At 41.3% G+C, this 12,303-nt stretch overlaps 1 protein-coding gene across 1 annotated transcript; it reads left to right on the forward strand.

The window, feature by feature from the left end:
- Positions 1 to 1,784: 1,784 nt before the first annotated feature.
- Positions 1,785 to 10,420, forward strand: LOC104463880 (cadherin-like protein 26). The gene is made up of 14 exons (XM_010076393.1): positions 1,785 to 1,817; positions 2,365 to 2,442; positions 2,527 to 2,649; positions 3,421 to 3,505; positions 4,155 to 4,321; positions 4,503 to 4,631; positions 5,181 to 5,366; positions 5,522 to 5,790; positions 6,279 to 6,421; positions 6,650 to 6,883; positions 7,823 to 7,947; positions 8,329 to 8,403; positions 9,439 to 9,522; positions 10,211 to 10,420. Exons 1-14 carry the CDS (start codon positions 1,785 to 1,787, stop codon positions 10,418 to 10,420), a joined length of 1,941 nt encoding a protein of 646 aa, XP_010074695.1.
- Positions 10,421 to 12,303: the final 1,883 nt, after the last annotated feature.

Consider the following 12,303-nt stretch of genomic DNA (forward strand, 5'->3'; position numbering starts at 1 on the left):
GAATTTGCAGCCCAGCTTTTGATGTTGGTAGTCATGTGTTCTTATTTATTTGAACTATTTGTGGATGTTTTTGCTGGTAATTTCATTGGAGAGTGATCTTGTAATTCAAAGTTACTGTATATTTACTATATTAAAAGTGCAATACTGCCTATTTGTTACTTGGTTGTATTTTTTTCATCATCCACAAGATGGCACTTCTGAATTTTTCTTTCAGAAAATTTCTTGACTGCAGTGTGGGATACAGGTTGTAGCTCAGCATGTCTCAGCTGTGTTGCTGCTTGTGGCCAAGGCAGGTAGTTAAAGCTGGAGGATTATTTCTGCTCCCCGTGGCAGTCACTCCTGTAGTGGCTGTGTTAAGGCATCATAATAGGTGAACATAAAAGGAAAAACTTATCCTTCATATTCATAGATTAAAAAAAAAAAAAAAAAGCACTAATTCATCAGTTTTACATTCTTCCTGGTAATCTCCAGGACACTTAGAACATGATCCCAAGAACAGCAGAGACATGGGTAGATGCTTGCAGAGAACCACATTCTCGTGTTGCCAGTATACATGGATAAGGATGCTTATCTTAATTTCACACACTGCATGTTCATATGTTCAGCTCAGACTAATCAAGAGGAAAATGAAGGGAGGGATTTTCAAAGGGGAAAAAGGGCATTTCCTATCGCTGAAAATCCCCTTGCTTTGCTATTTTTGTAATCTTTATATTAAGCATTGTAAAATTGTTCAGTAAGATATCACACAATAATTTTACAATCAGAACATTCTTGCTATTTGTGGTTTTTCTGATGTCTAAACCATCCTATGCTGTGCTGCTATTTGAGCCTGTTAATAGTGAATCTCAGAAGACCATCTGCCTGCTTTCCTCCCCACACCCACTTTTACTTAAAACATTGTGGCCTATTTGACACGATCTATTGCTTTTCTTCCCTGAACAGAAAGAACATCAGTTCTTCCCTAAGTCTTCCTTTCACAACTTCCAGAACACTAAATTCATTATTTTCCAGTTCTAGAAAAGAAGAAACCTCCTTGTGCCCAGTAAAACCAATACAGGAGAAGGGAAGATGCTGTGAAAGTTTTCATAGAAGCCAGGACCTTCCCCATCCTCTCTGCTGCTCAGTCTTCTTTTCACATGGTTTTACAAGGCCTGATTTTTCATTTCCTGCTTCCTTACGTTGTTTTATTTAAAAGATATTATTCCCAAACTAGGTGGGAAGTTCAGTTTCAGGTATCAGGTTCATTGTTGCCTGATGGCTTTGGGTTGGACAGGACAATCTAGCGGTGTTTGTATCAGGTTTCAAGTGAGCTTCTACAGAACTTGTTCTTGGTTCAAAGTCTGAAGTAATATAAAATTAGCACTCTTGGGCATGGCAGATAAAAAGAGCTCCCATTAATATGAAGTTGCATGTTTGCATTTTGCAAACAACTGTGGAGTTATTAGGAAATGGCATTTCCAAGGAACTGCCAAGGAAAGGCACATGTTTTACTCCAGCTGTATCACAGTCATAAAAGTGCGGATCTTTGCTTTGAGTCATGCCACTTTTACAGAATCAACAGTTAATTTTTTTTAAAATTTTGTCTGACGAGGCAGAAATATTCACTTGTTCTCCGGGACATCTCACATGCCTGTGAAACCACAAGTAACTGCTCAGTGAGAACAACTCCAGCGGCAATAAACCATCGGATCACCTTCCAAGGAACCACCCCAGTCCCCTGGAACCAGCAGCTGCTGGGGCCGACTGGGACCTCCCGGTGCTCCACACTCCCGCTGCACGTGCCCATGGCATGGCTCCTGGTGCTGCTGCTCCTGCAGGTTGGTGTATGCGGGTCTCCTGGGAGGGGGGTCTGCAGGAGGGGCCCTGGGCCCCTCTGTCGGGATAACGGGTACCTGGTGCCTGGTGGAGGGCACCGGTGCCCAGTGTTGGCTCTGCTGGATGAAGGAGCCCCCGCAGTATGCAGTGGTATTTCCACCAGTGTTTCTGTGGGGTCTGTGGTGTGAACTGAGTTGCTCCTTTCTAGCAGTGACAATGTCTGGAGCTGACACAGCAATGGCCTGAGCCACTGCTGTGCAACTGGTGTGCATGAAGGAGTGTGGAAGCCATAAAATACATGATTAAATCTTCCAAGATGAGCAGAAGTGAAAGAAGATATCAGTATCCAAGCACTCATGCCAATTCATTTGGAATGAGATGGATTATATTTGTGGAGATTCCAGGAGTGGATATGATTTAATACAATGCTGTCAAAACTGGATCAATACGTTACCGGGAAACCAAATTCCTCCTAGACAACGTATCAATAGTTTCTAGTTAACCACACTCCTCACTATCACCTTTTCTTTTTTTTTTTTTTTTCACAAGGTTACTGCTGCCAACAGTTTTTCTCATGAAACTGAAAATTTCAGTTTAAGACAAGCCATCCGAAAGGAGAGTATTCAGGTTTGTAGTCCATATAGTACAAGAACAGATACACAACCGTTAATATGTAAACTATTGCCCTAAATACACTTCTTTATCCAATAGTGGGTGGATTCTTATCAGTTAGACAGCCTACCTCCTCTACGGTGTACAAAAAGGACCTGGGTTATCACCACCATTGATATTCAAGAGGAGGACAAAGGACCATTCCCAAAATATGCTGGACAGGTACAAACAACCTTTTAGTAACAGTTCTTCTTGAACCTCAGGAAGGTATTCATCACCACAGATTGTACAATAAAATACCAAAGGTAGGAGAGGGCAAGAATTGTGCCTCAAACAGCACATTAAAAAAAAACCCACAAAAAACCAACACACCTTATTTGTTCAAAGTTGTCTTACTTAGAGTTGTGTGGAATTGTGTGGTGTGGGGGTATGTAGGTCCTTTCTCTGGGAAGCTGTGGGCATACTCAGGGGAAAGAAGACTCTAGCAGAAATAAGCGTAGGAAAGTAGAAGTCAGCATTCAGAATTGAATCCCCTGCACATTCATGGGTATGGAGCTGAAACATCACAGAAATGCAGCTAGAGAAAACTACTCAGATAAATACTTCAGAATTGGGAAGCACATGTGAAAGCGTTCTTTTGTCTGGCCCCAAGGATATTTATGTATTTTATATTAGGCAGTCATTTCAAATAACTCAAATCCAGCTACAGGTACAGGTTTTATTTTTTTAAAGTATTTTTTTAAAGCAGACGTTGACCATTATGAATCTCCTACCTTTGAAAGGTGAAATAATGACTTAGTGATGCAACTCAAAGTCAAATGCTAGCCAAATATGACAAGCAGCTTCAAAACTGAAAGTTACCTTGTTCCATTCTGATATCTAATTGATACCATTCATTCCATTCTGTTGTCTCTGTCGCTGCTCATTTAGATACATTTCAATATTGTGGACAGAAAAACTGGTAAACCACTGGACCACCCTTTATTTTTCAAGATAAAAGTTAAAGATATTAATGACAATGCACCTGAGTTTCCCAAGGAGGAATATAGCGTTACGATAAGAGAGAACCACAGTAAAGGTAAGTGCCATCCAACCAAGGGACACTACTGGTTTCTGTATGACTGCTCTCTTTTTAGTTCCTTTGTCTTTCTTTTTCCTTTCTTACTGAATCTGTTCTTCTCCCTAGGTTTTACTTAAACACTCTTGGGTTTAGGGACTATTTCCTACCTCTTGACTTCTTGTCTGATTAACCTCAGTATACATTAGCATAACATTGGAGACATTCTGGAAAAACTCCTAAGAGATTTCTTCTTAATTACACGCCAAGACTTTAGCAGACTCATCTGAAGCGTGGATCTGGAACCTGCACATGCACACAGCTTCACAGAGGATGGTCAGACACACTGTTTTATGAACACAAAGCTTAATCTGGGTTGTGTAGACATGTGGGCATGGTGCCAACTCCTCAGAAGCTGGCTGAGAGCTGGCATAAATAATGAGTGAATGTTTTTGATGAAGTAAATTCAGGAGTGTGATAACTCTCTCTATTGTCTAACAGCACTTTAGGCAGATTTGCCACCCAAAGGAGCTGGAGGCCAGAGTCTTTGCGTGGATAACCATAGCTGCAGGAGGAGTTACAGGTGTTCTTAGGACTTGTGTGTCCAAGAGTCTGCAGACAGGCCTGAGAAACTCCATGGCAAGACTAAACACTTAATTTTTCATCCTAGATAAGCCAGTTTTCCAAGTTACTGCCTTGGACAAAGATGAAGATGGTACTGCAAATTCTCGGATGTCCTATTCTCTGAGTATGCAAGTACCCCTTCCAGATGGATTCACATTTAGTATTGATCCTACCTCAGGATCGATATGTCTGTCAGAATGCCTGGATTATAAGGTGATGGAGATATGGCAGCTTCTTATCATTTAATGATGCATTATGTGTGATACATGTTAAGTACATGTTAACCAGGTATAGGGGGAGGGAGACTCTCACATCCAGCTTTGTAGCTGCCACTGGCAAAATGCAGAAAGTGCTTCTGAACTAAGTTTGGAACTTCCTTTCTTCTGTTTTTCAGACTGCCAGCTCTTTCAAACTTCTCATTAAAGTCAGTGACCATGGAACTCCCCAGCTGTCATCTACTGCAACAGTGAATGTAGCTGTTGAAGATGCAAACAACCACCTCCCTGTATTTACTAGAGATAATGTAAGGAAAAACATCATTACTTTGCTGAACCTGCCTAAATACAGTAGGAGTGCTTGCTAGTTAGGCAAGCTGGTGGCTACAGGGCACCATCAGAAACTTTAAACATTGTGAGGAAATTACCTAAAATCTCTCACATACTTGCTTTCTACAAGGTTGGGTGTGTGACATCTGCAGGCTGGTTCTGGCCTTAGCCTGTACACACCAGTCTCTTCTACACGGCAGAAGACAAGCTTGGATGAAAAGCCCCAGAGGCATTTATGGGCCTATTGCTGTAGCCAGTACTAGGAGAGACGAGCAGTCTCCTGATTTTAGATGAAGGTCAGGTTTAGTAATAAGTTCTTTATGAAGTCGGTGTGAATGTGTTGGAGGAAGATTAATTCTGTACTCCCACAGGGGTGCTCTGTCACTGAGTGGGGACACATGAACCACAGTGTGTGCAGAAAGTAGCTCCACATGGTCTGGTGGTGGGACTCTGGCTCAGAACTGGCTAACAAGCTTCTTCATCTGGGGAATAGACATAGACATTATTTCTTTTCTTTCCACTCCCAGTACCAGCTGCAGGTTTCAGCAGGTCAAGACCATCCAGCTGTATTACGGCTCCAAGTGGAAGATAACGACTCTCGCGACACTCCAGCTTGGAGAGCAAAATACAGAGTAACACAAGGCAATGATAAGGAACAGTTCACCATTGAGACGGACCCAGACACAAATGAAGGCATTTTGAGTATTATCAAGGTAAGGAGCAGTAACAGATGGGCTACAGCATGGCAATAGCTTAGCATCTTAGCTGGGTTTGGTGAGCTCAGCTCAACTCTGAGTTCCAGGCATATACAGATGACAGCCAAGCCAAAGCTCATAACTGCTAATCAGATTTTGTCTGGGGTTTTCAGCCTCTTGACTATGAAGATGACTCTGAGATGAGACTTGTCATTTCTGTAGCAAATGAAGAACCTTTCTTCTTGTGTAAAAACGGCATTGTGATGATCTCAAGCCCAGGATCCACGAATACAACTGTGAACATCAAGGTCTTGCAGTCACAACATGCTCCTAGTTTTCACCCTCCTATACTTATTGTCCAAAAAGAAGATTCAATGAAGCCTGGGAGAGTATTTAGAAGGTATCCTGCCACATATCCAGATGGTGTGCCAAATAAGATAAAGTAAGTGGAGATGCTTCTAACTCTCAGAATAAGAAACAGGTTAGGAATATAACGATGTTTTCAAGTTTAATTTGGTATATCCACATGTATGAGTATACTTATACCTATTTACAGTTACATGAATATATACGTTAGAGGTGCAGGTTTACTCTTGATGATACTGCAGATCCACATAGCTGGTTCTGTAAGATACAGATGGTATGCTTGGCTGTAAGAATAGTAATCTGATGTGGAAATTAGACACTTTTTTACCTCCTAGGAACAGTTTTGATGGGCCTGTACAAGGTACGGGGACTTGTATGGGGAACTGTTTGTTGGCTGTGTTGAAAGACACAGCTTGTCATAGAGTTAACAAGATGAAGCATTACTAACAAGTAAAAATACCCACAGAGCTCAAAAGGACAAAGAAAGATGCAGTAGAAATTTTCTATTCTTTAAAATCCATTCAAGAAAATACCCCACTTATAACTTTTTCCTTTCTTTTTAAGATATGAACTAGCCCATGACCCAGATGGTTGGCTGAGTGTGGATGAGAATTCTGGAGTTCTTACTGTGGCAAAAGAATTTGATCAAGAATCTCCTTATGTGAACAAGAGCCTGTACACCATCATCGTTCATGCTATGGATCATGGTGAGCAGCCAGTCAGAAAATATTCAAGCAGTATTTGGCCCGTTTTTAGATATAAGAAGATAGCAAGACTCAGGATCTTAGTGGAGAATGGTAATGCAGAACACTCTACTGTTTAAAACTTGTGCTATGGGAGACTAGTAGGATAAGCTAGACAGAGATCCTGCCATGGACTGGCTTTTGTCCGTACCCAGTTATGAGTGCTTTTCTGTGTCGTTTGCTCCTGTCTAGGTATTCCACAACAGACCGGTACTGGCACCATCCTGCTTTACTTGTCGGACGTTAATGATCATATGCCAACATTAGTGGCTTCTTCTTTAGCTGTGTGTGACAAAAAAGAAGGGACGCCTCTCATTATAAAAGCTAAGTCTGCTCTGGTCCATGCACATTCTGGGCCATTTACATTTGAGCTGGCTGAGGACTCTGAAGATGTGAAGCATAACTGGAAATTAGGAAGGAACTTCGGTGAGTTCTTCCTTTCATGTCCTTCATGAGAAGTTTATTGCACTTACGTGCCCTCTAGTTATTTCTCTGTCTCTTACCTTTATGGTACCTTACTGATGAGTCTCAATGAAACTGAGTCTTGAAATAATTTGCTTGTCTGCTTTTTAGGGGAGTCAGTTGAACTTTTAATGTTAAGAAGCCTCCCACAAGGTAACTGCTTGGTGCCCGTCATTATTCAGGACAGGCAAGGATTTTCTACAAGGCAGAATCAGCATGTGAGGCTCTGCTCTTGCCCAGATGGACATACGTGTAAAGATTCTCCACTTCCACAAGCAGCAGTGAGACTTGGAGGTGGTGCCATTGCAATAATACTGATGGCTTGCTTGTTACTACTGGATAAGTAACCTCCTACCATGATTATATTGTGGCTAGAAGATGACTGGCAAATATAAATGAGTCATTAATCTGAACTCCAGTACAACAAAGTAAATATTCTTGTTTGCATTGAATAAAATTGAATACTTGACTTTTTGGCATTAGCCATGTAGTGGCTAACTGGAAGTAGTGAAGTTCTCCCATAGGGTTATGTACTCAGTAAGGGCTTGTTATAGAGGAGCTTCCTCTGTAGCAGCTCATGTTGGTTACTGCTGAAGGGATCAACTACTGATTCTTTATCTGAAGCAAACATTAATAGATTATCTGACCACTATTCCTCTGGCTACCTGTGAGTGATCTAGTATGTCTGCCTGCTCGATGCAGTGCTCTGTGGAGATAACAGCTTGACTTCCTAAAGCAGGCTGACCGCTCCAGGCCAAGCATTGCATCTGCACAGCTACACTGCTGGAGGTTTCTGAGTTAGCTCATTTGGAACTAGGCTGGGTACCTCAGCAACCCACGGTATTGAGCCATACAGGTCTGTTCACAGTGTCCATTTCACCATTCCTTTTCTTGTTTCAACAGTTTCCAGTATTCTACTTTGCCAGTTTTATGTGTGGAGATCTAAAAGCAAAGCCATTGTTCTACCTCAAGATGGTGAACAGACTTTAATTAACTACAATGAAGAGAGCAGAATGTCCTTATCTCAAGTAAGTGCAAAAATTCACACTACCCCGGCAGTGCTGTGTGGCTGAATCTGGCGCTAGTCATCTCTGTTATGATGTTTCCTCTGGTTTTGGTATGCAGCAAAATAAAGCTTTTTATGGCACTAAGCATATCTGGGGAGTGGTGTTCTGCATGGACTCCTAGCATTTTTCAGTATCAGCGGGACCTTGGCTGATGAGGTTCCTCGTCCTACTGATCAGACCAACAGATGAGGAGGCACATGATCTCTTCTCATCCGGCACGTACTAGTGTTTTCAACAAGGAAGCAAATGAAAGTGAAAAAAAGGGAATAGTCTGCAAAAAAGTGTGATCCTTCACAGCCTAGTTCAGTTTCTTATGAATACCATCACTCTCCCTGTATGCAGGCTAAGCTGGATATCACAGGTCATGCTGCTCTACCGCCTGTGTCTGGGGAGGCTGGAGAAGAAGTGGTTGCTGAGGTAAATGCCCATTTCCTTACGTAAATGCCCTTTTTTGTACCACAGAAGTTGGTAATCCCAAGAATGACGTTTGGTATTAGTAACAGTGGGAAGAATAATACAATAATACAATTAGAAAATAGATGCCGCTTGTTGGAGATTCAACTGCTATTTAAAATACTGTTGACAACTAATTTTTTTCCAACAGATTTCAGTTGGAGATTGGCACTTCTTTTCATTAGTTATTATTCTAAATACTTGGACGTGTAATTTCTTCCAAAATTCTTATCACATTACCCGAATTAATATGCATGAGATTTTATTCAGTTCTTGGTATAAGTGAAATGGAACCATCATTCTTCAGATATCTATCGAAAACATGCTGGTCAACATTGTCTACTTAGCATATGGTAAAAGTGTGGACAGGATTTATGAGTATTGTTATAACTGATAAGGTGTACTTCCAGGGGTTTGAAGGCTTTTGAGTTTGTTCTCTGGATTTTTGTAGCATATTCTCTAACAGATGTCTATTTTTATTGTAAAGAATGCCTGATGGAAATTCTGGTTTACGTCAGTAGGTGGCTGCCGTGTGTTCTGTACGTAGTGAACACCAAGAGACTCTAAGAACAATCTCTTACAGCAGGCAAAGAAAATGTAAAATAGCCTTTTTATGTACCTGAGAACCCAATTCCACAATCGTTAGGACCATATTTAGGAGCTAGGATTACCTGTGTGAGTAGCCATTATAAAGTTCTGAGGTCGTGATTGGTGCCGTTAATGAAAAGGAATCCAACACATTTAGAGGAAGAAACGTATTTAGTTACTGGAAATTATGAGGAATGCCTGCAGTTGGTGACTCCATGTACACATGGAGTATGTACTCATAAGAAGAAGAAACAGTTCCTGAACAGAAAATCTGCAATGTAACTGGAAAAAACAGTACAAGAGAAATTGATGTAACGGAGAGAAAGATAGATGGATTTCTTTGTATCTGAAAGAAATGTTAGTAGGTGACTTTACACTGGTCAAACCTGAGATACTATGTCTGTCTTCCAGGATGACATGCATGCTAGTTACAGGGTGTTCCAAGAGAGACACCTGGATTACATCATGCAGACAGTGGACGAAATACTGGGCCAGGTAAGAAATGAGTGTTGGATCCCTCCTTTGTCAAGTTGGCTTGCAAGAATAGGAAAAAGACTTGCAACACTGGAAAGCTGCTATGGCTTCAGCTACTCTCTCAGCCCACATTTAAGAAGCATTACAATGAAAAGCAAGGGATGTATTTGATGGGGAAACATTGAAGAGACTTTCTTGTGGAAAATGTCTTGTCTCCTAGACTTCTTGCTGCCTCTGGCTGCTCACCCAAGAATTACTTCAAGGCTGGGGTCTGTCACCTGTAACAAACTCTTGGAGGTGGGGCTCAAACGCTTTTTGTTATTGTGCAAGGTTGAAGTTTGGCTGCCTGCTCTCTCAATTCTGTGCTAGCAGGGAAACCCTAGCTCCTCCTGGCCACTGCAGGTTCCCAGGGCTGCCCTCCCTGGGCCAAACAGCATGCCTCCACGCAGTCGTGTTTACTTGATAGCTGCTGGTCCAGGACAGATCAAATGCTCCTTTCTGTCACATTTGTACTCTAAGGGAAGTTCAGGCTTTGGTGTTTATGCAGCTCAGAGCTTCAGTAAAACTTTTCCTTGTCAAAGAAAGAATCACACTCTTCCCTGTAACCTCCTGGCTTACCTGCCCTATTTGCATACCATGAATTCCTTTAATTTCCGAAAGGGCAACAGGAGCTTCCATGATTATTTGCATTGTTTCTTCCCTTCTTTAGAAACTGTATTACCAAAGCACACTGGAAGATTATGGGGCCATCTATGAACCTTACCGGTATGCTGAAGAAGGAGAACTAGAGCGAAGTACCTCCTCCTGCTCTGTCTCCGTGGGCAGCGAGGACTTGCCAGCTGATTTCTTGAACACTCTGGGACCAAAGTTTTCTGCTCTGGAAGAAATCTGTCAGAAGCGATTTCCATCACTCAATTAATTTCAGAAGGCTGTGACTATTTCATGGTGTTGCAAAGGCTTCTGGCAGAAGCACTGACAAATTCAGAAAAAAAGAACCATCTGTGCTAGAAAGCGTTGCACCTGTCTCTTGTTCTTCTGCCCGCACTGTGTGCATGCCTGCAGCCAAGAACGTGATGTGGCTGGAAGGTCCACTCTACTCTGAAGAGATGATGGAGTGATTTTGGTGTAGTCTGTGCAGTCTTACACAAATAGAAGATCTGATATTAAAGATCCTCAATTTAGTATGTGAATAAAAAAACAAAACAAAACAAAACAAAAACCAAACCAGATCTACCAGGCTAGAAATTCCAGCCCAAGATCCATATAGAAATAAGCCAGTTTTGAACAGAGAGGGCAATTACCAGCTAGGCCAGCAATAGTTCTTTCTCCAGTAAGTGGTCTCTTTAAATCCAAGATTAACTTTAGTACAGTGCCATGTGGATTTGACTTGATGATCAGATCTTTTATTCCTATATGACACTGAAACATCTGAGAGAAGGTGCACTTCTCTCGTGGCTGTAACCGCACAATGACCCGAGGTCTGCACCCTACTTGCCTGTTAGCAGAAAACAGGCGCTTATTTAGTGCCTCTTTGCTTGTGCTGGCATCTGGTGGCTGTTAGTATTATTACACCATTGTAAAACTGCTAAGAAATTGTTGAGAGAGGCTAAGTTATGGATATTGCTTTCATTCAAATAACTACCTTCTCTAAATTAGCTACAAGTGACCGAAATTCATGGGTTTCCTCAAGCACCACTGATAAAACAGATAAAATGATACAGAAAGGATGGTATCAAATTTCCCTATATGGAAGCCACGGATGTGTTACTTTTAAATTTTGTTGTTTGTACATGTCTGACTGTGTGTAGCTGACCTCTGCTCAGTTACAGCATGATGGCTGTCAGTGTTAGAATACATGAATGAGGAAAGAATGGCTCAGAAGATCGTATGCTGCTGTTGGGTAAGTTATACAGGCAATAAGAGATGGAATTAGTCAAAAATTTTACTTCTGTTCTATTATGATTCTGTGCTAGAAGAAAAATTCTTTGCCTAAGCAAGCACCAAGTCTGTATCTAAGGCACTGTTCTTCTGTTTAGTTTACTTAAACAATAAATGATGCTTTTGCTCAGATGATATTAACTAATGATCAAGGTTGGAAATTTCACTCAAGTGTGGTAAAAGACTTTGTCTGAGTGGCAGGCAGCTAAGTTTTCCTAAATGCCAGCAGCAGGATCTGTTTATACAAGAAATCACTACTCTGATAAACTGTCCTTAACTTGTAATTCCAGAGGCAGACTTTGAATCAGGACAGTGATTCAGCAGCACTGCTAATAACCAAGGTGACTTTTTTTAATTGCAAACTGTAACCATATTGGTTAGGATTTGAATTGTACTGCCTTTTGCTATTTCTTCTGAAAATTTTGCAAGATTAAAAATAACAATGAAAGTATTCTGTGTGTTTACTGTTTGTGTAAACTAGTGTTTGGTCGGTAGCACGCCATGCTTACAAACACCAGAACATGAGATGTGATCAGACCCACATTTGCTAACGCCAGAAAAAGTTGTCTCTTTCTTGCATGGAAAAAAAAAAAAAAGAACAGTTTTAATGAGAAGCTATTGTATAGCAAATGAGAATGTTCACTGGAGGTTCTTACAGTCATATAAAATGTGCTCCTGCAGGTGGTAACAAGCATTATTTCATTGTCTTCAAGGATTTAGAGGGTTTACACACTAAGCTGAGACAGCTTCCCAGCATTGTTGTGAGGTAAATATGTGGTGTTTACACTTAAACAGCAGAAATTAAGGCTGAAAGAGCTCCTTGGTTAGCCACAGTCACACAGAGCTTGCAGCACATTAAGGAGT

Source organism: Pterocles gutturalis, unplaced genomic scaffold (genome assembly GCF_000699245.1).
Source record: "Pterocles gutturalis isolate BGI_N339 unplaced genomic scaffold, ASM69924v1 scaffold41446, whole genome shotgun sequence".
In the NCBI taxonomy this organism is placed as follows: Eukaryota; Metazoa; Chordata; class Aves; order Pterocliformes; family Pteroclidae; genus Pterocles; species Pterocles gutturalis.